Source organism: Limanda limanda, chromosome 19 (genome assembly GCF_963576545.1).
Source record: "Limanda limanda chromosome 19, fLimLim1.1, whole genome shotgun sequence".
NCBI lineage: Eukaryota > Metazoa > Chordata > Actinopteri > Pleuronectiformes > Pleuronectidae > Limanda > Limanda limanda.
The window spans coordinates 9326829-9350979 of record NC_083654.1 but is presented as its reverse complement, the minus strand read 5'-3'; the positions used below and the strand labels follow the sequence as shown (position 1 = coordinate 9350979).

Below are 24151 nucleotides of genomic sequence, written 5' to 3'. Positions count from 1 at the left end.
GAGAAGGAAAGCGCTGCATAATATCACCGCAACTGCTTATTGTCCTCATCAATCATTGTAACTGAGCTAATTGCATTTAAAAGAAATTTCATATAATTAATATTCCTTTAAATACTGCCATTGAAGGTTAAGAAACTGTAAGCTACTACGCTTAAAGGAAGAACTCCTGTTTTTAAATGCAGGTCGTGTATTTGCACACAGAAATTATTTTATAAATCTGCAGACCACTTTCTTTTGTCATTTGAAATTGGTATTAATGGTTGTTTGTGAAAAAAAGCTTTATTTTATTTTATATACACAAAATATTAATACAGTGTGACATTACTCTCAAAGTTTATCACTTTGTCATACATAAATGGTGGATTTGTTGGACAAGCGTGTGTGTCTGTGTGTGTGTGTGATCACTAGCGTCAAACAAAAGCACTTAGGGTGGAGCTGGCCACGCGTGTTTATTCTTCATAACTCCCTGTGTCTCCTATGAACGATAAGCATCACTTTGTGAAGCCTGGTATTAAGTATGCAGCGTTTATTCTGTGTTCGAACTATCACCAGATACCATGGGCGTTACCTTAAAGCACATTTGGTGTTATACAGCTGACAAAGTAAAGAACGAAACGTTTATCTGACGCGCGATGTGGATGTCAGCGGCTCGGTGGCGTAATGACATTGTCATCAGGCCAGAAGCTAATAGAGCTTCGGCTCGTTGTTTCGAATCCAGTTCCAGATTTTTTATTTAATTTTTTGTATTTTTTTGTAGAGGTTTGGGTTGTGTAGTTGCATGGTGAAATGCCTATAATGACATGCCCAAAATTGGGACACCAGGGTTTAATTTGTCATAGTGCTTTATTAAAAGTCAACAAACTTGTGGTTCATCTTAAGCAGAAGTTGATTCTCAAAATTGCACGAATCCAGCTGAGCTCTTCGAGGGCTGAAGACGAGTCCTGCAAAGCTAAACAGTTGTTTACAGGCTGCAGAGGCAGGCAGAGGTGTGTTCAGCTTAACAGACAACTTGCAGACAGAAGGGAACGTCTTCAGTACATCCATCTGATCTGCTGTAAGGGCCAGGTATCCATCTAGTTGCTTGGAGCTGTCTCGAGTAACGTGAGAGCTCTTCAGGGAAGAGAAGAAGTCTCCCTCATCAGATGAGCTGGATCTGTCGGCTTCTCCTGACAAGGAAGGATCTGTCATCTGCTCCTTGACGTAATCCATTCCTGAAATACAGGGAGGGTGAAAATAGAATTAGTACAGCTGAAATACCATTAACCTAATTTCATGTACATTCACATATTATTTTCTAATAACATTTATTATCTTAATTTCTCTTACCCATTCTGATTGTAGCATCATCTTTTGTCCATGCAGTTCTAAATTTAGGGAGGAGAATAGCAGCGGCAACCAATTCAGGGTCTGTTGACATGTGGCCAAAAGCGGTTGTTTATTCCCACTTGCAAGTCTTTAACCAACGGCTTGCAGTGCTTTACATGGAACGTGGCTTTCTCTAGTTTTGTACTCAACAGGATAATAGTCGGAAGCAGCCATCCCATCTGGACTTTCGTTTCGGCCTGAAGAATGTTGAAGGCCTGGGCGACTGGGCTCATGGTGGTGACATACTCAGTTAGGAACGTGAGTTCAACTGGATTGAATCTGTTAGGAAAAAACAAAACATCACTTTGTTTTACCATGGTGCATAAATATTTTATCCAAATAATCAATAGCTTACTAATCTATAAGGTTTGAGGCTAAGGTTTTAAAGTAAATCAAGTAGCCAATTCTGGGGTTGTCTACCGGTTCCTATTGTGGTTCAGTTATTGGGGAAATAAAATATTTTTACCACTACTAGAGTGCAGTAGTATATAGGTTGGTGAAAGCTGAACAGGATTTGTAATGATAGGTCAAAAGTGGATAAATAATTTTCCCTTAGGGATCATTACATATGCCTGAGGTCTTCCACAGTTGTTCTCACAGTTTTGTTCCTGATTCCATATTCTAAATGGATGTCATTGAGTGCGGTGGCCATACATCACAGGTATGGGAACCTCTCAAATGTCTACAGGCCAGGGGTCTCATTTATAAAACAGTTCGCAGGATTCTTACTAAAAGTGTACGTACGCACAAAAGCCAGAAATGGCGTACGCAAAAGAAAAATCAGATTTATAAAACTGCGCGCATGTACACCTGAATGCAATGTTGCTTTATAGATCACTGTCCACCTGATGGCTGTAATCCACAGCCCTCATATACTAATATTTTCATTTTCTTGGCGACACCCTCAATTCTCGAACGCAGGGTGGCCCTTGAGATGAATTTAGCATTAGGCTGTAGATCGGTGAGTCTCTAAAGACTTGATTTTCCACAGTAGAAAATGGCTGGAGCCCTCTGACAACAAACTTCACCTCAGCTTTGTCTATTGAGCTTTGAGAGATGGATCTGGCATTCACCAATGTGGTCTGTTTGAGGATGGAAGTCCCATTTTCCAAAGTCCGTTTTCTTTTCAGTGACGTCAGCTCCTCGTATTTTGTTTTATGATTTGCATGCTTTCTCTACATCAAAAAAAGAAGAGAAAATTATCAGTTTGATGCTAAACACATTACACAGCAGTTATTACAATGACAGGCAGCCTACAGTTTTTTTAAACATGAATGTTATTGTTAATACATTTTAATAGCCCTTTCACAACAAAAAATGTTGACAATAAAACTAGTAGGGTAGGGTACAGTTATTACCAATGATATCGGCCGTTGAATATATTACATTGCATTTAAATTGAATTGCATCTTTCCTAAGTTACTGAGGTAGGATATGCAACTACTGTATATGTTGCAGCCAGAGAATATAATTGGGAGAATAAATTAGCAACTGGACTCAGACAATGGACATACAGATATACATAGATTCAGCAGAAAGATTATACTCTACAGATAGATGTAAATGTGGTGAACTATAACAATTATGAGCTAATTACACTACTGGCATCACTCAGTGTGTTTTGTAGCTTTTTTTTATCTCCTCTGATTGTCTTGCCATGTAAATGGAATTTTCCAGGTTTAACTCCTTCTCCATTTGCATTTGCAGTAGTGGGACTGGCTGATGCCTTGCATCAGCCAGTCCCACTACTATCCTGCTCGGCATGCAAAGTCCAATAGTTGCAGTGCTCTGCTAATGCATGAAGGGCAGTTACAAACACGTCGACTGTTTCATCTGTCTCCTGCCTGCGCATGTTAAAACGTGCGCGCTCATATACAATGTTCTTTCTAACAATGAAGAAAGACTCAAATCCGTCTCTCACGTTTGTGTATTCATCTTGGTTTGCATCTACAGTTTTAAGCCTCTCAATACGTCATTTGCTTCGTCTCCCATGCAGTATATCAAGTTTTAAACCTGGTTGTCTTCGGAGCTTGCAGACAGATTGCTTGCCTGACGGAATCTCTCAATTCTCCGAATCCATTTGGTCCAGTCGTTCGGCTTGGAAAAGTCGAAGGGCTCCGGCGGCTGGATGTTAAACGTAGCGCTGGGAGTGTTAGCCGCCATGCTAAGGTTAGCTGCTTTCAGGTCCTGCGGGTTATCACTCATCTAACTTCACCGAACACTTCTTCCGAACTTTTACCTACGTCGCTACGGTAGTAGACCTTTATATGTCCTGCTTTAGCTACACAGCACTTCTGACACCATGTCAAGTTCGCTCAATAATGTGCGTGAGACAGACTGTGTGCTAATGTTGACATCTATCCATATTCGGGTCCTCACTTCCGTGTCTGACCCCGCCCCCCACATTCATTGCCTCATCCTATTGGTCCACAACATACCAACATAGGGGCTTCCTATTGGCTTAGCCTACATGTCAATCAACTGTTGTGAATAACATTGAACAATACCACAATGATCGTCAGTTAAACTGGAAACCCGGGCCCATAGAGAAAAGCCACCGAGTTTAACAGAAACAAAACTAAGTGAAAATGCCGATTTGCAAATATTTCCTGCAGGGCCGCTGTCGTTACGGCCATAACTGTTTGAATGAACATCCGAAGGGAGGAGAAGGAGGAGGAGGAGGAGCTGGAGGAGGAGCCAGAGGTAAAACTAACTATAAAATGAGTTACAATTATTTCTTCTGCCAGTGAAGTGTTTCTATAGCAGATCTGCTGTGTGGAAACACTTCCTGTTCCTCATCCCTTTAACATGGCGCTGCTTTGTTTACTTTCCAATGGAACCACTCAGATGTGTTTCTGTTTCCTATCGTTAGCGAGCTAGCAAGACTTAAATTTCAACTGAAACATCAAGTGAAAATAAAAAATTGGTGCTGATAAACAGCCAGAATATTCAAAGTTTCCACACAAACGAATATCAAACCTGTCCTAAACCACATAAGACCTTATAACCTGGAAACTTGGTTTTGCCGCAAAACACTTATTGACTATAAAAAACGAGACACAATGTAAAATACATACTTGTAGAGGTAGGCAAAGAATGTCACAGATTTGGGGAACAAATCCTCGCTTGATCGTACAAGTGTCAAATAGATACAATGAAAACTAGAATAGTTTTGCATTATCATGCTAATATTCAACAAACTGATGCCGATGACGACATAACCTCATTGCAAGAGACCAAAAGCACCGGACAGCTAAACACAGTGAGAGTCAAGAAATTCTAAGATATTTTAACACGAGTGTCTGCTGTTGATCAACTTCCAAATATAATGTAGGTCAGGCTACTTTTATAAAAGCATGTCAAAATATCAAAGATATATTAGGAGAACTTACAGTTTGTACAACACGTGGCATTCTCTATCCTTAATCCTCAATTCTGATGAGAACACACCGAACACACACTCAAAAGCACTGTTGTGGCTGTTAAAACAGAGACACAGAGGAGGACAGCCATGCTACCAGTGGGCAGATAGAAGTGCTGCAGTTACAATATGAAGAAAAAGAATAACTGCAGTGGTTTACCACTTCATTGACATTGTTTAACTTTGGTATTCATGCTTTTCAGGGTTTGGGAACAGAGTTTGGGTGAATCCTAACAGGGTAGGAGGAGGAGGAAGAAACGCTGGTGATGAAGATGATGACAAAAAACTGTAAGTCTACCTGTGTTTAACTGAATGTCCGTCTGCTGTTAGAAGTTAATTTAATGTGATGCCTGTGTCATGATCACCCAGGGAAGTCATTAAGATGGACATGGAGATCTGGGAGAACTCGCACCAGTGGTGGCTCTCGTGTTATTCTAACTCCAAAGCACCTTTATCTGGTCAGTACCGAATATAAGTTCATCACATGATTTCTGATGTAATTTGTGAGCCCAACTCCAGTAGTGCGTAACGTGTTTATCATATCAATAAATGAGAAATTCGATTTTGTATTTTCTTCAGGTTTCACTGATTTCTCTCAAGAAGAGCTCAGGTGGGAGTATTACTCTCGAAGAGCTTTGGGGGATCTGCAGAGCTACGTAAGTGAAGTGTTACTCATTAATGTCGTTCCTGATATTGTTCCGCAGGCTACTAAGAAAGTCAAGACAGTGCTTCAATAGCTAATGTGTATTTAAGGGGTGTAACAGTCCACAAAAATCACCGCTGAGGCGCTGACACAGTGATATTCAGGCTCAGTCAGGTTCGGCTTTTTACTCGATTTATTACATTTATGATTTTACAGTACGTGCCTGTAAAACCTCGGGGTCGGGCTGGGACACAAAATATAGAATGCCAGTCTGGCTCGTTTAGTTTTCACACAGCTCATCAGATTCAGACACAAAACTGTGGCCCGAGCCACACTCTTGTTATTTCTTCGGCCGGGTCTGTATCGTTAGCAAGAGGCTTGTGTTTCATTATTTTTGTCACACAACCTTTTATTAATCTAGCGTTTGTAGAAACGTTAAATAATAAATAGCAGATATTTCCAAAGAAAAAAAAAGCACTGCTTTGGTGAGAGACACACACACACACACACACACACACACACACACACACACACACAAACGAACGTACACTCACAGAATATGTTTTGATATGATGTCTATTTACTTTCCCTGCAGCTTGCAGAGTTAAACAACCCAGCGGCTCAGGCACCTTCAGCGTCCTGACTTCTGACTTTGGTAGCAAAGGTGAATAATTATATAAAAGTTGTTTCACGTTTAGGAAAATATTTTCATAATTGTATGATGCCCAGCCCATTATGATTTGCATTTATAGAATACAAATCATAAAACAAGCTCATCATTGTCTTGTCTGAATGTTATTTTTGACAGAATCGTCCGCTGCAGCAGGAAGCGGCAGCGCCTTTGGAAAAATGAGTGGAGGGTTTGGGACAGGCCATTTTCAATAGTTTGTTTTTTTAAATGATTCTGTTGAGCCACACAGTCTGATTTTCATGAGTTAATTTCTATTAAATTTTTATGTATTATTACTTTTGTCAGTTTCAAGTTATTTCAGTGACCATTGTGGGTTTTTCTTTCTTTAACTGAAGGGTACCAAAAATATTGTCCACGTGTGTATGCACTGTGTTTGAGAGCAGACCAGGGCAAGGTCTGGATCATTTGAACTTAAGTGGACCTTAGTGGCACATAGAGGCTGGACAGAAAATCACGTTACATCACATCCATTACATTCATTTTATCTGTGTGTGCAGAACCTGCCGCATGAGCAGAGGAGAAGGAAAGCGATGAAGCAATGTCTGTGCAAATACATCAACCTACAAGAGACCGGGTGTGAGTGTAGTTAATAGTTTTAATTTTTCAGTTGCATTTTTGCATTGCCTTGCAGTGGTGACCAAGCAACGACAATGCAACTATGACTATGACATGTATTAGAAAATACAGATTTTAGAACATGGAACAGGATAGTGAATGTTCTTTCCATACAAGTGAATTTGCGTACCTCCAGTAGATAAGCAATAACCAGCAGATGTTATGGTCATAGCATCAGTTGTGCACCTTAGCGTCATTGGGTATTTCGGCCTTTTATTCACAAGACACCCTCTATTAAGGCAGGCCCGCCACAGGCTGCTCAAACCTGGGTGTGTGTCCCTAACATCTTGGGGCCCAGTTGGGGTCTTACCTCCTGATCCAGAGCCAGTGGCTGCAACATCCTTGACATTACTTTGCTCTTTATTGCAATGCAAAGATTGAAAAGATGTGGCAATGTGTCGTTTATACAAATAAATACACACATTTTGTTTATGGCCCCCATGTCTTTTTTTCCCCCCACATTCTGAATTCAGGGGCCCGCAGGCACGCAGCTGTAACGCAGGACTCGTTGTCATTCATGGTTTTCCAACCGTTGCGCGGGTTCCCATGCAATTCCCCGCCAGAACACTAGGCGGAGTAATGTTTTTTGTCGCAGTCGGCTCTTCTTCGCGTGTGGCACGAAGAAGAGCGATTTATTAACATCGCCACGGCGGCTCCTCAGAGCCTTTTTCTGGCGGAAAAATCCGCCGGTTAGTGACGGGTTATACTAGTGGTCATAGTGTCGGATCTCTTCTGCCAAGTGCTCTTCTATTTGGTCCATATTCGTTCTTCTAAATCTTCTGTGGTTTCCGGGCATGAACTGGAAATGCGACTCCGGAAATGATGTAGTTAGCAGACCAATCACAGCCCTTGCGGGCGGGTGACGCTGGCGGGGCTTTGCCGTCTAGTTAGAAAAATTGGCCGACGCACGTAAGGACGTAGGAAGGGCCGTGAGGGGCCCGGCGGGGCTCTTGCGTCTCCGGGCCCGTGAAAACGCAGAAGCATGCGCCGGCCTTAAGTGAGGGGATTTAATTAAAAACCAAACTGTGGTTGAAATTGAGACTCATTGTCCCTCAGCCCTGGGGAGCTGTTGCTGCAGCTGTAAGATATTATACAGTGTTTCATCTTTTTTTCTCAGTTGTATGTCAACTCTGAAATGTTCCCACTTTCATTTATAAGGGCCCAATCACCGGCGGTGGGAGGCCCTATTGAAATTCTAAGGATTATTCTTATTAGGGCCCCAACACCGACAGTGGGAGGCCCTATTGAAATTGTAAGGATCATTATTATTATTATTATTATTAGCAACCACACCTCTTCACCTGAGTCACTAAGCCAGGGTCAGTTTACCTGGATTCCCCCAGGGAGGTTGTGTCCTCGAGCCGAGGTCGAGAGTTTTCGCACAGATGATGTGAGGAAAAGGTCTCTGAGCTACTTGTAAATAGCGAAGGTTTTAACGCTACATAAATTACGAAACCTCTGCAAGCAGAAAAGTTTGTTTTGTGGATTAAACCTCGGACAAATTCGGTGTCAAGAAGTTTTGATCAAGTCTTGATTCAAACTGTACGATCCAGCACCGTCTGTCCGTGCGTTGACGATGAGAAACACTGAAGCATCACAACAAACTTGTCATCCTCGTGAAAATCAACAGCACGATAAACGGATCGACCTCAAGTCCACAACATCACAATATCTCCAATATGTGGCATGTGTGTCCGGACTCAACTCAACGTCTTCACTCTGAAACTTCACCAAACCATAATTTCTCCACTTCTTTAAATCTGTGTGACAAACTCTCTTCATCCACTTAGATCACAAACATCTAGGTTTTTCAAAATCACAGAGTAGAAGAAAACTTTGCTAATTTCTCTGCGATCAAGTTGTTTTAGAGTTCAGAAAAGCTACAAAGACAGAGACTGATCGTGAAAACTGAGGTTTGTGGAGTTTCAAGTGGAAAACTGCATCAGTTATTCTCTCACAGGAGTTTCAATTTGTCTCCATCTTCTTTGAATGAGATCCTGGAATGAAGACAAAAGAACAGACTGGATTTATTCTTTATTTCAACTTAAGCTTCTTCACACATTAGATTTGTATTGCTTTTATACATCTGCTGTTGTACATGCGGACGCTCTGAGTTCATTTCATCAGTAAAGTCTGTTCAGTGACTCTTGTTCTGTGATTCCATGGACACACAATCAGTTTGTTTCACCTCCATCTCACACAAAGAACAAATAATCAGCTCATTGATGATGATCAGGATCAATACAGAACAGGATTTCTACATTGATTTAGAAAACAACAGCAACATTAGTTCTTTCAAACACATTCATGTCAGTGTAATTCTCGATTTTCGCCTTTACAAAGTGAGAACTAAATATGTGTGATAAAGAAGGGTAAGTGTTTGATTGACACCTGACCCTGTGCGGAGCAGAAACGTCATCCACGATCAACAAACATGGAGACAAAAGAAGTTAAAGATTTAAACACAGAATCTAAATCACTGCTTTTAATGACTCGAGTCTATTTGAGTTTACAGAACTCAGCTGTGCCACCATCAATAATCCAAACTCCAGCGTAGAGAGGCTGAGTGAATGTGGTCCGGACTAGGTGGAGGAGAGTCATGGTGTCCGTGACAAAGACACTGTAGAAGGACAGAACACCTGCACTGTGATCCAGGTACACTCCTACTCTGGAGGACTGAGGACCTGACACTGGAGTTGTGATCCTGTTGTAACAAAATATATAACCGTTTCTAAAACAATCTAAACCCCAAGATTTATCATTGCACGCCAATACACATTTTTCTGAGTCTCCTGCTCTGCTGATATTCTTGTATGTGACTGCTACACGAACTCCCATCTCCTTCGGCTCCACCTCCACCTCCCAGTAACAAGGTCCAGTTAGACTCTCTCTACTCAGGACCTGATGGTAAAAAGTAAATCTGTCTGGGTGATAAGAGTAAGACTGTGCTTTGTCCATATATGTTACTTTTCTGTTTCCCTCAGATAATAACAGATGTTTGTATACTGTGTTTGGATCCATTGTGATTTCATGTGAATATTTTAAGAAGTGTGCTCTCGACAGAAAACGTTTTTCACAAGAGGCCAAACAGGACTTGAGAGCTCTCTGGCTTCTCCCACTGCAGACATTACAGGCAGTGGTGTTGCAAAGAGGTGGCGGGGGCCCTTTCGCAACGTTAAGGGGCGACCAAGACGGGGGGGCCCCCCACACAGGGCATCGCTTGGCGGCCCCTCCCCTACGCCACTGATCGAGGCCACATCTTCAGGTTCAGCAGGAGCAGCTTGGAGTCCAGTCTTCTTCAGCAGCCCCAGTGAATCATCTGACATGATGCTTTTCCACAAGACAGGCCTTGGTGTGAAGATCTGTCTACACTGAGGGCAGCTGTGGCTTCCTCTCTCCTCCCTTTTGTCCCAGTAGTTGTTAATACAGCTCAAACAGTAGCTGTGTCCACAGCCAGTAGTCACTGGATCCTTCAGTAGATTCAGACAGATCAGACAGCAGAATCTTTCTCTGTCCAGTTGATTTTCTTGCTGCGCCATTTCACCTTGTGCCATTGACTGTAGAATAGATTATTTTCCTCCAAACAGAAACAGATCTCTGCTCCTCCCTCACCTCCTCTTTTTCCCACTTTTTAAACACACTCTTGAAAAGACCAACAGTATGGTCTTACCTCTACTCAGCAGTACCTTAGGTCACGCACTGTTTAAAGGAAGCTGCTTTCATGTCATACTGATTAAAGGAAGCTGCTTTTATGTCAAACTGATTAAAGGCAGCGTCCTTTAATCAGTGTACTGCAATGCATTGCACAAATAATACATAATGCAGAATAGTAGCCCTTTTTAAGCTTTCATTAGTATGTGTGTACCAGACACAAACAGCAGGTTTTACATGTGTCAAGATAGCAAAGGTATTGTTGTAAGAACTGGGTTAAAGCGAGTTGCCACAAAGACAAGAGTGAGAAGCGGTGCCATGGCGGAAACAGAGCAACAAAAAGGATCCATACCTGAGGATGAAGCACCTGAAGTCACCTTTATGGTGCCCAAGAAAGAAATCAGCGTGGTGCCTGACATGAGTAAATGGAAACGATCACAAGCATATGCTGATTATATGGGATTCGTTTTGGCATTGAATGAAGGTGTGAAAGGAAAGAAGCTCACAACTGAATATACAGTGTCTGAGACGGTGGAGAAGTTATTAGATCTTTTGGAGACTCTGGACCGATGGATCAACGAGACCCCTCCTGTTGATCAGCCGTCCCGCTTTGGTAACAAGGCCTACAGAATCTGGTACAGCAAACTAGACCAGGAAGCAGAGGCCTTGGTGTCAGCATTGATCCCCGCTGACAAATGTGCAGCAGCCCCAGAGATAGCCGTCTATCTGAAAGAGTCTGTGGGGAACCCCACCAGGATAGACTATGGAACAGGTCATGAAGCTGCTTTTGCTGCGTTCCTCTGCTGCCTCTCTAAGGTCGGAGCTCTCGGAGCGGATGATCGCCTCGCTATTGTTTTTAGAGTTTTTAACAGGTACCTGTCAGTGATGAGGAAGCTGCAGAGGACGTACAGAATGGAGCCAGCTGGAAGCCAAGGTGTGTGGGGACTGGATGACTTCCAGTTTCTGCCCTTCATATGGGGCAGCTCCCAGTTCGTTGATCACTTGACACTGGAGCCCCGTCACTTCATCGACGAGCGGGTTGTGAACGAGCATCAGCAAGAATATATTTTTCTGGACTGTATCAAGTTCATTAACGAGATGAAGACGGGTCCATTTGCTGAACACTCCAACCAGCTGTGGAACATCAGCGCTGTTCCTACCTGGTCCACAGTCAACCAGGGTCTGATCAGAATGTACAAGGCTGAGTGTTTAGAGAAGTTCCCTGTGATCCAACACTTTAAGTTCGGATCCCTGCTCTCCATCCAGCCGGTGAACCCATGACTGACACTGCATGAAAAGAAGAGATTTGTGTCAGTACGTGTCGCAGGACATTATGGGCAAATTTTCGGTTAAAGGCTGTTCACAGGAATCTGCAGGCAGCATAGGAAACGCTGCTGCCTGCCATTTCAGTACTCCTAAAGGCTGATATAAGCTTCTCCGTTTTTACTGACACGGACAGAAATGGACAGAGAAATGTCCACTCCGAGTACCTCGGAGAGCTTTTTGTGAACCTCTGATTTTTCTAACTATCGGTGGATATTTCGGAGAGCCGAGGGACAGCCCTTTGCTGTGATTGGTCCGCTAACGGCAGCATTTCGGAACAACATCATTTCCGGACCTCAAACTTCCTGTTTCATCCCCATGTCACAATAATCCCAAACACAACTTCAATTCTACGATGAATGTGACGTGTGTGTTAAGCCAACAGAGTTGTCCGTTAGCTTACTGACGGCATGTGTGTATGGTCACATACGGTTAAAACGGCGTGTAATAATATACGGCGTGCTAGCCACCATGCTATCTGCGGTGGTAAAAGCGCACAAACCCGCTGTCACGACTTTAATTCCACTTCTATAATGACACTGTTTCTATAATACCGTCAGATTAGAAGCAAACACTGGGTAGTAGTTAGTATCGGGAGTCCCTGCTGACCGCGTGTGGAAGCTGGGGGGAAGCTAGAGGCTGCCTCCGTGTAGCTTCAAGCTGTGGGATTAGCAACGCAGTTCAGAAACAAGACCAGGGAACCGCTGCGCTAAGAAACGATAACATCAGCATTTTGACCCGCTGGGTGTCACCTTATTTAGTTCTGTTAGTTGCCATGGTTCACTGTGTGAGGAAATCCGGGAAGACCGGAGGAGGTAAACATCCGTGGACTTCTTCTTTGCACCTAGAGGTAGGCTTCTCTAAGCTCGTCTTCCGTTGCGCCACCTAATGTTCTGGCGGTGAAAAGTTGTCCAAGAAGCATAAATCAAAAGAGTCCATGGTAGCAGTGTTCCCTCTCCGCGTCCCGGACACGGAGAAGCATACTAGAGCCTTAAGAGGTACCAATTAAAAATAAATATAAAACCTGAAATTGTTAATTGTTTCCCTTAAGTAAGTTAGTGTGCTATAATGTATTACATTGTATACCATGAGCAAAGGTCAATGCTATAATTTTTTATTTCAACATTTTATTTTAATCCAAAACAATGAGGCTCACAGTCACTCCTTGGACAGGAGTGACTGTCAAGCGTGTTCGTTTATCCTTTCAGAGAAGATGAGCCGAACTCGGTTTGTTCAATCAATACTTTATTTATGAAGCAATGAACAGGTTAATCATCAGAAAAACAATAGGCTTCCAACACACTAGTTGTATCAGAGCCACAAACATCCGGCGCCTGTCCATTTTATAACAGTAGATCTTCGTTCCTCCTCCTCAAAAGTGCGCAGGCGTAAGCCATCCTCCTGGCATTTGGAATACGGAAGTGACAAGGAGCCACTCCCCAGGCCTTGACACAGCTGAGCCCATGATGGCCAAACAGTGGTTGTTGGAGAAAATATATTATGTTCCTGCTATATCGGCTGTACGTTCTGGTTGTACAGACATTTGGAGCAACTCAACCAAAACAAGGCAACAAAAATGTGACGCACATACTATGTCCGACCTCCAGAACTTATCAGACAGCAGCTCAAAATGTATGTGATGTTGAATGAATCCAAGGGAATAAGCCTTTAATATCAGAAGTTAGAATTTAGAACAATTAAAATATTTGTTATTAACACCACGCAGCAACTGTTTATTGAAATCATTTGTATGAAGGCATAATATCTAGCTAAAACTACTCCTATCTTTATTTGGTTAAAATTCTGTCAGCAACAGACTATAGTTAAAATATTGAAATCCTTACATGACAAACCACCTCTTCAATCCTAATTGCCTACGAACACTAACCTAAATCTCAACCACTGTGCAGCGTGGCATGATTACAGTTACTTTTTCACTTGTGTTGGTTAAATGCACAGTGCACATCTACCAACAATCCCCTCAACAGGAAAAAATGATGCTGGGGATGATATGTCTGTGCCCTGTAAGCTCCAAACTTCTACTGACTTTCCATAAAAATATCTGTCCTCCCAAAATACTGGCAAATATAGCACCATATTCACATGTCCATGGCAAACTAAGTTGTTTGCCATGAATTATAAATGCTTTGTTTTCACCACTACTTTAAAAATTGCTACGAAACATTCATTGATTTACTGATTTCCTGTTTCAGTTTAATATTTAATCCCCCATGGACTGCACAGTGACAAAACACGCCAGCTGCCTGTTTGGCTACAACATACATCTCTACTCAGTTGGATTATTATTTTAAATATAAAAAAGACACAATATAGAGCCGAAATTCCTTCATAATTTGAACTTCAATTGTCTTATTGTTATTATTCAACTTTCTCAGTATTCCATTAAAACACTCAACACTTTTATCCAAAGCGACTTACAACAAGTGCATTCAACTATGAGGGTACAAACACAGAACAGCGAGAATCATGTATGTCCTTATACGTAACACCAGAAAGTATAAACTGGGCCTCGGTCACATACTCATCCCATATAAAGGTGCAATTTAAAAGCTGTTTTAGCCGCTGCTTTAAGATGAAAAGGACAGTTGTGAAGTTTTACTGTGAAAAACCTCACTTCACTAGCTCGCGTCATCACCTGATGGGCTCGTCCAATCACAGCCTCGTGAATGAAGCGTCTGTGTCCCGCAGACATGAACCGTTACTTGTTTTCCTGGACGGAACGAGTAACTTTGTTTTTGGGGTAAATAACTTGCTGAAGTCGACACAACGCTGTTTCCCTGGAGGAGAAGATGAGTGCGTGGGAAAGCAGAGCCGCGGGCCTGTTGTTGACGAGTCGAGGTTGAGAAGGCCGGCGCATGCTTCTGTGTTATCAGGGGCCCGCAAGCGTAAGAGCCTTTCCGGGCCCCTTACGTGCTTACGTATCCCTTCTTACGTGCGTCACCCAATTTTTCTAACTAGACGGCAAAGCTCCGCAAGCGTCACGTAGCCGGCAAGGCTGTGATTGGTCTGCTAAGTACATCATTTCCGGAGTCGCATTTCCGGTTCATGCCCGATAATACCGGCGGAAACCATGGAAGATTTAGAAGAACGAATATGGATTAAATAGAAGAGCACTTGGCAGAAGAGATCCAAAACTATGACCACTAGTATAACCCGTCACTGACTGGCGGATTTGTCCGCCAGAAAAAGGCTATGAGGAGCCGCCGTGGCGATGTAAATAAACTAGGGCTGTCAAAATTAACGCGTTAATCTATGAGATTATTGTGCCCGAGATTAATGCAATAAAATATTTTAACGTAACTTTGTTTACTTCCGGTGTGCGGAAGAAAATTCAGCTCCTCGAGCAAGCTGCCAGCGTCGCCCTCACCGGTGACCACTGGACGTCAGTCAGCACTCAGCAATGACAATCACCTGGGTGTCACAGCTCATTTTATTGACAATGTATGGAAAACTAGATATTTTGCGTTGGAAGTACAGCGATATACAGCGGAGAACTGTACGGAGGAATTCCTCGACACACTTCAAACACAGCCCGTCAAATGATAACTCCCGTCTGAATGAAAGCACAGCAAACAAGGACAGCAGGAAGAGTCGCTACTTCAAGATGTTACCACCCAGTGGAATTCTGCCTTGGAGGTTATCAAACGGATCCAGCGAAACAAGGGTCCGCTCGCTGCCACTCTGGCTCAGCACAAGACCAACATCTCATGTTGTTTTCACCGGAGCTGGCTGAACTGGAGAAGTTGCAGAAGCTACTTGAACTAGGCAGGCAACTCCACTCTTTCCGTCCTCTCATGTGCACTTTTTTTTATCTTCCTCGAACTGTGTGTGTGTGTGTGTGTGCGCATGTTTGTCTGCGGGCTGCTAACCGGAGTTATGGGCTATGGGCAGTGGGAGCTGGAGCTAACTGCTCTAGCCCCCACTGCTCCCACTGCGGGCCTGCGCTGGGGCTCTAGCAGCCAGGCTTAGGTCCACCTGACTTTGGTTCAAAACAATATGGTTGCAATATTGTATCTTCGTCTCCAACACTCAAAACAGGTCAATCTGAGGAGGGCTGTTTTAGACAGGGTAAAAATGGTGCTGTTTTAAATGATACTTGTGGTAGTTTGACCAAAATATGTTACAGACATTTCATTAAGACCCCAAGGATTCCTATCAACTGTGGTAAAATGTGCATACGGTGGGACCTTTGAAGTAGCAGAGATCTTCCTGTTTTCATTTTCATGTTTGTTTGCACTTTAAGTTTTTGCACTTTAACATGACAGATTTGAATGTCAGTTCAGTTTACCAAGGCCGCTTGTTATGCTGTTGTGTGTATTGTTCAATGTTAAAAATGACAGTACCAATGGTGTCTCAAATACACCTCTTTTTTTACCTTTTACTAATCCGGATGTTTCAATGAAGAAAGAAGCAGTGTTATTGTTTCCAAGGACATTGGGAATATTTTCAGCTGGTTTTTAAATTTTTTTTTTTTACACAATTTATCATACATGATATTTAACGACCTGGCTGCCACTTTATAGGTAGGTGTTATAGGCCTGAGCCTCTTTGAAAACTCAACATTGTGTAAAATACAGGCTGTCTGAAGTGATTACTCGTTAATTTATAAGATTTAGTCTTTAGAAGAAAAACAAACTTTTAATCGCGCTTAAACTAGATTAATGCATTTCAAAATGTGAGATTAATTAGTTAATTTTTTTTAATCTATTGACAGCCCTAAAATAAACGGCTCTTCTTCGTGCTACACACGTTGCAGAAGCATGCGCCGGCCTTAAGTTAAAGGGGACATACAATGAAAATTCCACTTTTGTAGTGCTTCTGCACGTTAATATGTGTGGTAGAATTCTGGAGATACAAGAGGCTGGAAACAACAAAGTTATCTACGTGTATTCAATAAGGGGCTTTCTGCAGAAAGGATCAACACAGGGAAACCGCAAGGGTCTCAGAGTGAAGATGAAGAACAGTCAAATACAAGGGTCTTATATAGGAGGGCTGAGGGCTGTCTCTTTGAACCAATCCAGACAGGTTCCCATAGGTGGAGGAAGGAGAGGAATCTAAATACAACAGCTGATTCACATGTGTTTCCTTAGGTGATAAGAAGACATACACTCCTTCCTTTGATGGGTAATTAAGTCGCAAAAGGTCTCACTGTATTGACGTCATAAACAGTTCCCACCAGAAAACAGCTCAAGTCATCAAACATCTGTTGTATGTAAATACAAGTCATAAAAGTCTGTTGAGAAGCTTCAAACACTTACTGTCCAAATACAAAATACTTTTTCAACCTTGCTTAGTTAATTTTCTACTACATATGGGTATCTGGCATGTCTACAGTCCCCAAAACTATCAGTTCAGTCGTGGTGTATGGAGGACCATACGTGACTTAAGTATAAATACAGAAATGTATACATAAATAAATAAATACATTTAAAAAAAGGAAATACATAAATTAATACAGAATTAAATAAATATGTTAATAACAACAGAAGTGTCTAAATAAATGTCTTAAATATATTTCCACATTTATTTATTTATTTCAACATTTCAGTGTCCTTATGCTAATGAGAAGGCCGGGCCTAACCTCAGCCTCATGCAGGATTGGTCACAGGAGAGTGATAATCCAGTTCAACTACTTCTGCCTTTCAATGCTGACTGGTGTCCAGCAGCTGTTTGATATCAGCCCACTTAACCAGTTACATTTTAGGTATGTATTCTATCCACCAGTGGTTTATAAATGTCGTCTTTTTTACGAGGCATCGCAAATGGTTTAATGTCATTAACGAACGATGTAGAGAACCATGCACACAAGGACTATATTCAGTTTCGTCTGGATGGATGGTGAACAACTTAGCTCAGCTCAGCGCTGAAATGGAAGTGGAAGTCCCCCCAGCAGTGTTGGCCAGTCTTTAAGAAGTTGTCCGCCAACTATGCAACCTCTCAGAGACAGAAGACGAAGACGCAACCTTTGGACACCCGTCATTAGGGGTGCAACGATTAGTCGACGTCGTCGACAAAAATCGATGACCAAAATAGTCGCCGACGAATTTACTAGTCGATGATTCGTTGGTGACGTCATAGCGCGTGTTTCTCGTGCCGCGCAGCGGAACTAAACGGCGTTTTACCGGAGGTGCTGATGGAAGCAGCTGAGGAGTGAGCCATCTCGCTCCTTTCCTATCTCTGAAAGTCGCGCATGTGCAATAGCGTCAAAACATGGACCAATGTCGGCTTCCGCGCGCAGTCGCGCACCAGGAAGTAAAGAGTTCGGGAGAACTTCACCCGTAACAACCCAGAACAAACTACCTGCAATATCTGTACAGCGGACCTGCTCTCCATGGAAGCATGTGAGGAGGAGTCACGTGTGACTTCGTAACGGAGACGATGCGGACTCGCCTCTGTCAGATGTTATATATACACGTATATACCTGCGCGCAGGATTCTAGCATCCATTACAAAAATATGGTTTAAACTTTTTTTTAACGAGTTTAAAAGCGAAATATTATCCTATTGCCTGACAAACGTCTTGTTTTAATCAAAATGATTTAGTCTGAAGAAGACTGTAGTTTCGTTTGTTGATGTTTTTATTAATGTTATTTTCCCTGTCCTTTTTTGTTAACATGAAAAATGGATACTTGATTTTTAATTTATTTTTAGTACCAGCACTTGGCCTGTTCTTGGTTCACAGTAAAAAGGGAAACTTAAATTTAAATTAATATTTTTTATTAGCACTTTGCCTGTCCTTGGTTTTAAATGGACAAAAACTTGATTTGTCTTTGCTTTTGTGTCAACAGTACCCTTATATGCAGCAAAGTTTATTAAAAGACATTTTTGTTAATGAAGTATCAATCTAATTGTCTTTATTTTCAGTCATCACATGCCTTGAACAACCTCAAGCTAAACTTAAAAGCTGCTTGCTAAATAATAGCAATTGAGAATTTGTGTCATTCATAATCCAATTAGTCGATTAATCGTTTCAATAATCGGTGACTAATCGACTATCAGAATAGTCGTTAGTTGCAGCCCTACCCGTCATTCTTTTTTTTTCCCCCCGATATACTCTGGACTTGTGTCGGGCCCTTCTCGCAGATCACCTCAGCTACGCCTCCGTTCGCGTCAAAGTGAGGAAATTCAATGAAGCGCGGGTAAGCGGGAGTAACTATTGGCACTTAAAACAGGTCAATCTGAGGAGGGCTGTTTTAGACAGGGTAAAAAGGTGCTGTTTTAAATGATCCTTTTGGTATTTTGACCAAAATATGTTACAGACATTTCACTACAACTTGTTTTTTCAAGCAGTCCAGAGTGCATATATAGCACAATAAAGTACAGTACTGGAAATATAAGAAGTTATTAATTCTAATAATTACAAGTGTTATTTGATCAGTATGTGGTGGTAAGCAGTTTTGGATATTCTTCTATTTGTTTGAAATATTCTCAAACTGGACCCCGTTAAAGTTTAGTTGAATACCCCTGATGCAGACCTGCTGCGGGATGTGGCTAACCAGCTTGAGAAATGTGAGTTTTTTTGTTTATTTCTGTAAACAGTTTAACAGTTATATCCAACTTTTGCCAATGTATTGTATGACACTTAATTAGCCATCCATGTGATGATCGTCGCTTTGGTATTTTTTGTGCAGCGGCGGGTACCGGTAGCGTGCCAAATGCATCCACGCCGTCCCGTATTGTGACACCAAGACACCCATTGGACGGTAAGTTCCTGCAGCGAACACATTATGAGCTTAATCCATCCCACACTGTTAGTTAGCTTATATTTGTAAGACTTGTCACTTCTTTTGATCCTAGCCGAGGTGTCAAGACTGTTTGCTCCATACACACATGGAGAGAGAAGCTCGACAAGGTGGCGACCCCTTTTAGCTGTCAGTATATTTTGACGCTGTATGTGAATTTTTTATACAATAAATAAAATGCAATAACCTTAAAAACATGAAGGATCTTTTATGTTACACGAGTGATTTGCGTTATGTTACCATTTCAGGTAGTCAAACAAATCCAAATGATTTTAGAGAGATTATTTTAACGGCCTATCCAAAACTCAGACAAGGGGGTGGATTTGAGTTGCTCCGGATTGCAGGAACAACAAGGAGTCGCCATCTGATCCTCATCCCTTGTCCCAATGAGGGCTACCATGTTAGACATTTAAAAGATCCACAAAACCAGATTGGTCATGCTGTTCTTTTCATTCGACCACTCCAAAGGAACCTGGATCTCGACCCTGTAAGTTCCTCCCTTTAATACTGCTGTTCTTCCCTAAAATGCAGACTGTAAAATATTTCTTGTATTGAGTCTTACAATTATCTGTTTTTTACAGGCATGTCAACCAGAATGCAGCAATGGCATGGTTGGACCACCTGCGAAATGCATCACTTGTGGAGAGGAGTTTCCTTTTTCAGAAATAAAGATCATAGTGATGAAAGCATGAGGTACTGCCCTACAGAACTAAAACATATCTTTTGGCAAGCACATTGCATGTGGAGTTATATATTTTACATGACCCATTTGGCTGTGTGAGTCGTCTAACAAGTATAAAGCATCCTGACTTCCCTGTGTTGTGTGTGTATGTAGGATAAACAATTATGCTATAAATGTATAAGAACACAATACAGGAGCTCTTTCTATACCAACCATCCTGTTTGTGTCTATCTATAGTATACTGTCTTCAATAAGACAAACAAATGTGGTGGAAACTGATCTTAAGGAAAAATTTGATTTTAATATTTTCCACCATTTTGCAGTGTTTTTGTAATTATGTTACACAATATAAAACATACTAACCCTAACAACAAAAATTACCTATTTTTACCCAAAACCACCACAGAGCAGTGGTGAGGGAGAGACTGAGGTAGGCACAGAAAGGGCCAGCTCCTCCTGAAGTCAAGATATGTTTGTGCGTACATTGAGGAGATGACAGGAGAGTGAGCCAGCAAGGGCCAGCAGCTCTATACCATGCCACCTCATGGAGATGTGCCTGCTCCAGAGATAATTTATCTGGATCCCTTTGGGGAGAGAAGCATCTCTGGTTGGTTACATATTTTGAAGATTACATGAAATATTTCGATTGGAAAATTGCCACCAAATTACAAAGAAGCAGCAAGGACATTTAAAGAAGACATTTTGAGCCAGCATGCAACCAGGAAAGCACTGAGTCTCACTATGGATCTTGGAGACAGTGCAGAGGACAGGGAAAGGGCAATCCTTTTTTTTTATAAGATGGCTAATGTTGAGTGGGCCTGCCCCTTGACATGTGTTGCGGGTGGAAATCAAAGGCAGGAGGCGTTGTTCTCAAGTTAAAATTAAGCAGGTTTATTCAGAGGTCACAGGTCAGGAAACTGCGGTGTCTAGCAAATGATCATGCATGGTCCACTGATCCTGTACAGGAAAAATGGCGCTTAGTCAGAGTGCGCACAAAGCTTATATATCGATACTGGGCATGACAGAGGTTCTTCTTGGATTGGGATTGGTCGAGACTAGACGGTCCTGCCTTCCTGGCGTTGGGTCCTCCTCCTGGCGTTGCGTGATGACGTTGTACGTGCACGCCATTGCTATGGTTACCAGAGGTCATAAGCATGTTGCCTGAGTGTGTGTGCTCAGTATATGTGTGAAATGAAGTGAAGTGAGGTCATAGTGTGCCGGCCTCAAAGCATACTAAGACTGATAATTTCACAGGAGAGAAGACATCTCAGAATTTAATATAATGAAGTTATTCATGAAAGCACTGTGAGAGAAAGCCTCCCCTACCTCTAATCTGCTGTGTATTAGACTCCCTGTTTGATACGGAGTATGAGAATGTTCAATCAACTAGCGGGAGATGTGTGTGTGTATCTGAAGTTGAGGAGCAGAGAAGCCTGTATCAGAGCTTAAGCATGAATCATCTGAAATTGAAAAGAAGTATGACGTACTGTTACGTGTGAATGTGTGTGCGTTTACGCTCAAAGGACATGATGTGTAGCTGACCACACATTAAAGTGTGTGTGTATTTATGGGAATAGTGGTGTATTATCAATAAATCCCTCTTTCCACACCTAATAGGTGTGGACAACACGGGGAAGGCAAAGGGCAGAAAGGGCAAGGCAGAAAAACAAACCCAACTAGACTACAAATAGTTAAAATCAAAAAGATATCTATACTCAGTGTTAACACAAAATAAAACGTCAAACATAGCTGTGATTAAAAGAATCACCGCAATACAAAAATCTCAAAACAAATAATCCAACTAATATAAAAACGTCAAACCACGGCTGCAGCAAGCCATACAAAAATCTAAAAACAAACCTGACGCAGAAGAGACAGCTTCTGGAACTCTGTTTGATGTCTAACGCAGCTAAGGAAATTATGCTTTAATACAGAACGAGAAGTGAGAACAGGTGAAAGATTCATTATTAACACTAAGCAGCAACAGTTATTGAAATCATTTGTATGAAGTATAATATCTAGCTAAAACTGTTCATATCTTTATTGCTTAAGAGTTCAATCAGACACAGACTATAGTTAAAAGTTTGAAATCCCTCCAGACTCTCTCTTATTCCCCTTTATCAATCAATCATCAATCAAGTTTTATTTGTATAGCCCATATTCACAAATAACAATTCGTCTCATAGGGCTTTAACATTGTGTGAAATCCTCTGTCCTTAACCCTCAGCAAGAGTAAGGAAAAACTACTAAAACCCTTTTCACAGGTAAAAAATATGTAGAAACCTCAGAGAGAGCCACATGTGAGGGATCCCTCTCTCAGGACGGACAGAAGTGCAATAGATGTCAAGTGTAAGAAAACATCATCAGGATTTTTAGCAGCATCCATGAGGGTAAACATTTTTCAATACTATGTGTCAAGCAGTCCCGCTGCAATCACAGTCTCTGGCCAGCAGCCAGCAAGACCACGATCCAGCATCAGGATGGGATCCACTATAGTCCACAGTCATTGTCCACCGCCGCCAGTTAGAATCCATTGTCAGCTGCCGCCTCGGTCGTGGTCTCTCATCATCCGATGCCAACGCGACAAAGGATCCTCCATTATCACTACGATCACCTGGCACGATACAGAATCCACCGAACTGGATCAACCATTGCGACCTCTGACGCGCGATCCACAATCATAATCCATGGTGCGGCCACAGCTGTGGCCCTGCATCCGCGGGCGCTAAGGCACAGAAACTCCGGGAAAGGGGTCAAGTTAGTAACATGTACTGATCAGATAAGAATTACCTTGATGTGATAAGTATGGAGAAAAGGAAGGAGAAGCAGGAAAGAGAAGCTCCGTGTGTCTTGTGTCATAAATTCCCTGTGCGTCTTAGCATCATCAGGGGTTTTTGCCTTTTTATCAATTTTGGAACATCGCACTAATTAGCTCTAACTATAAGCTTTATCAAAAAGGAAGGTTTTGAGTCTACTCTTTTTTTTTTATACTTTATTTTTCGTTTTACATATGAGCATAAAACAACAAACAAGTAAACAAAAGAGGGCTAGGACACGACAGTACACACATTTGGAAGCAGGTATAAAGAAGTTAAGCATAGGTGCAGTACAAAATACAGATATTTCTCACTTTTGATTGGAATGGAGTGAGATAGAATCAGGAGTCTTTATGTTTGTAGCGATCCCATTTTTTCCAGTATTCCTCTCCTTTATCCTTTTGAAGCCGCAGCACAAAAGTCAAATTCTCCATCGCCTGGATGGAGTTTATAATGTTTGTTAAGAGTCTCATGGTAGGAGGATTCTTCTGGAGCCAGCATTTAGTAATTGCTTTTTTACTTGCAACCATGAAAATCTTCATTAGGTATGTGTCTCCTTTACTGAGACCTTCAGGGAGTTCTCCAAGATATAAACAGCTAAAAGAAAAGTCAAATATTATGTCCAGAGTTTCCACAATTAACTCTCTCACTCCCCTCCAAAAAGGCAGAATACCAGGACAAGACCAAAAGACATGAACACAATCTGCAGAAATCCCACCACACTCCCTCCAGCAGGAGACCTGCGTACCGCTGAATTTTGATGTCTGGTTAGGGGTAATAAAAAATCTCATCAAATTCTTCCAACAGAAATCTCGCCAGAAATAAGAGTTTGTGGAAGTGGATTGATTTTTCCAAATTTGAAGCCACGTTTCTTCTGGAATTACTATATTAGCTTCTTTTTCCCAGCGTTGTCTAATATAATCTGTTGAGTTTTTATTCAATAAAGTAAAGCTTTTGTATAGTTTTCCAGTGATACCTTTAATACTTTTGGAATCATAAGCATCTATAAAAATTTGAATTATTTTCGAGGGTTCAGTTAAATTAGGGGTCTTTATTGTTTCCAGAAAAAAGTGGCGGATCTGTAAGTAACGATAAAAATCTTCTCCACCCAACTCATAAGATTTACGCAAATCCTCAAAAGATTTTAGGTTTCCGTTCTTTATTATCCTACAGAAGGAGGT

The 24151-nt window shown here is 41.7% G+C and overlaps 2 protein-coding genes and 1 long non-coding RNA gene across 4 annotated transcripts; 2 read left to right on the top strand and 1 right to left on the bottom strand.

Annotated features, from left to right (window-relative positions):
• Positions 1–824: 824 nt before the first annotated feature.
• LOC133025897 (uncharacterized) lies at positions 825–3738 on the bottom strand. 2 transcript variants are annotated; one of them, XR_009683168.1, is made up of 4 exons: positions 3379–3738; positions 2394–2540; positions 1327–1644; positions 825–1211 (listed from the first exon to the last, which is right to left on the bottom strand). It is a non-coding gene; the product is annotated as an uncharacterized LOC133025897 (long non-coding RNA). The 2 variants fall into 2 exon arrangements; XR_009683167.1 differs by having other exon boundaries at positions 2439–2540.
• A 215-nt stretch (positions 3739–3953) lies between these two features.
• Positions 3954–5523, top strand: LOC133026433 (nucleoporin NUP42-like). The gene is made up of 4 exons (XM_061093326.1): positions 3954–4045; positions 5156–5244; positions 5366–5442; positions 5491–5523. Exons 1-4 carry the CDS (start codon positions 3954–3956, stop codon positions 5521–5523), a joined length of 291 nt encoding a protein of 96 aa, XP_060949309.1.
• A 5181-nt stretch (positions 5524–10704) lies between these two features.
• On the top strand, positions 10705–11667 carry LOC133026303 (serine/threonine-protein phosphatase 2A activator-like). The gene has a single exon (XM_061093179.1). It carries the CDS (start codon positions 10705–10707, stop codon positions 11665–11667), a length of 963 nt encoding a protein of 320 aa, XP_060949162.1.
• The last annotated feature ends 12484 nt before the right edge of the window (positions 11668–24151 follow it).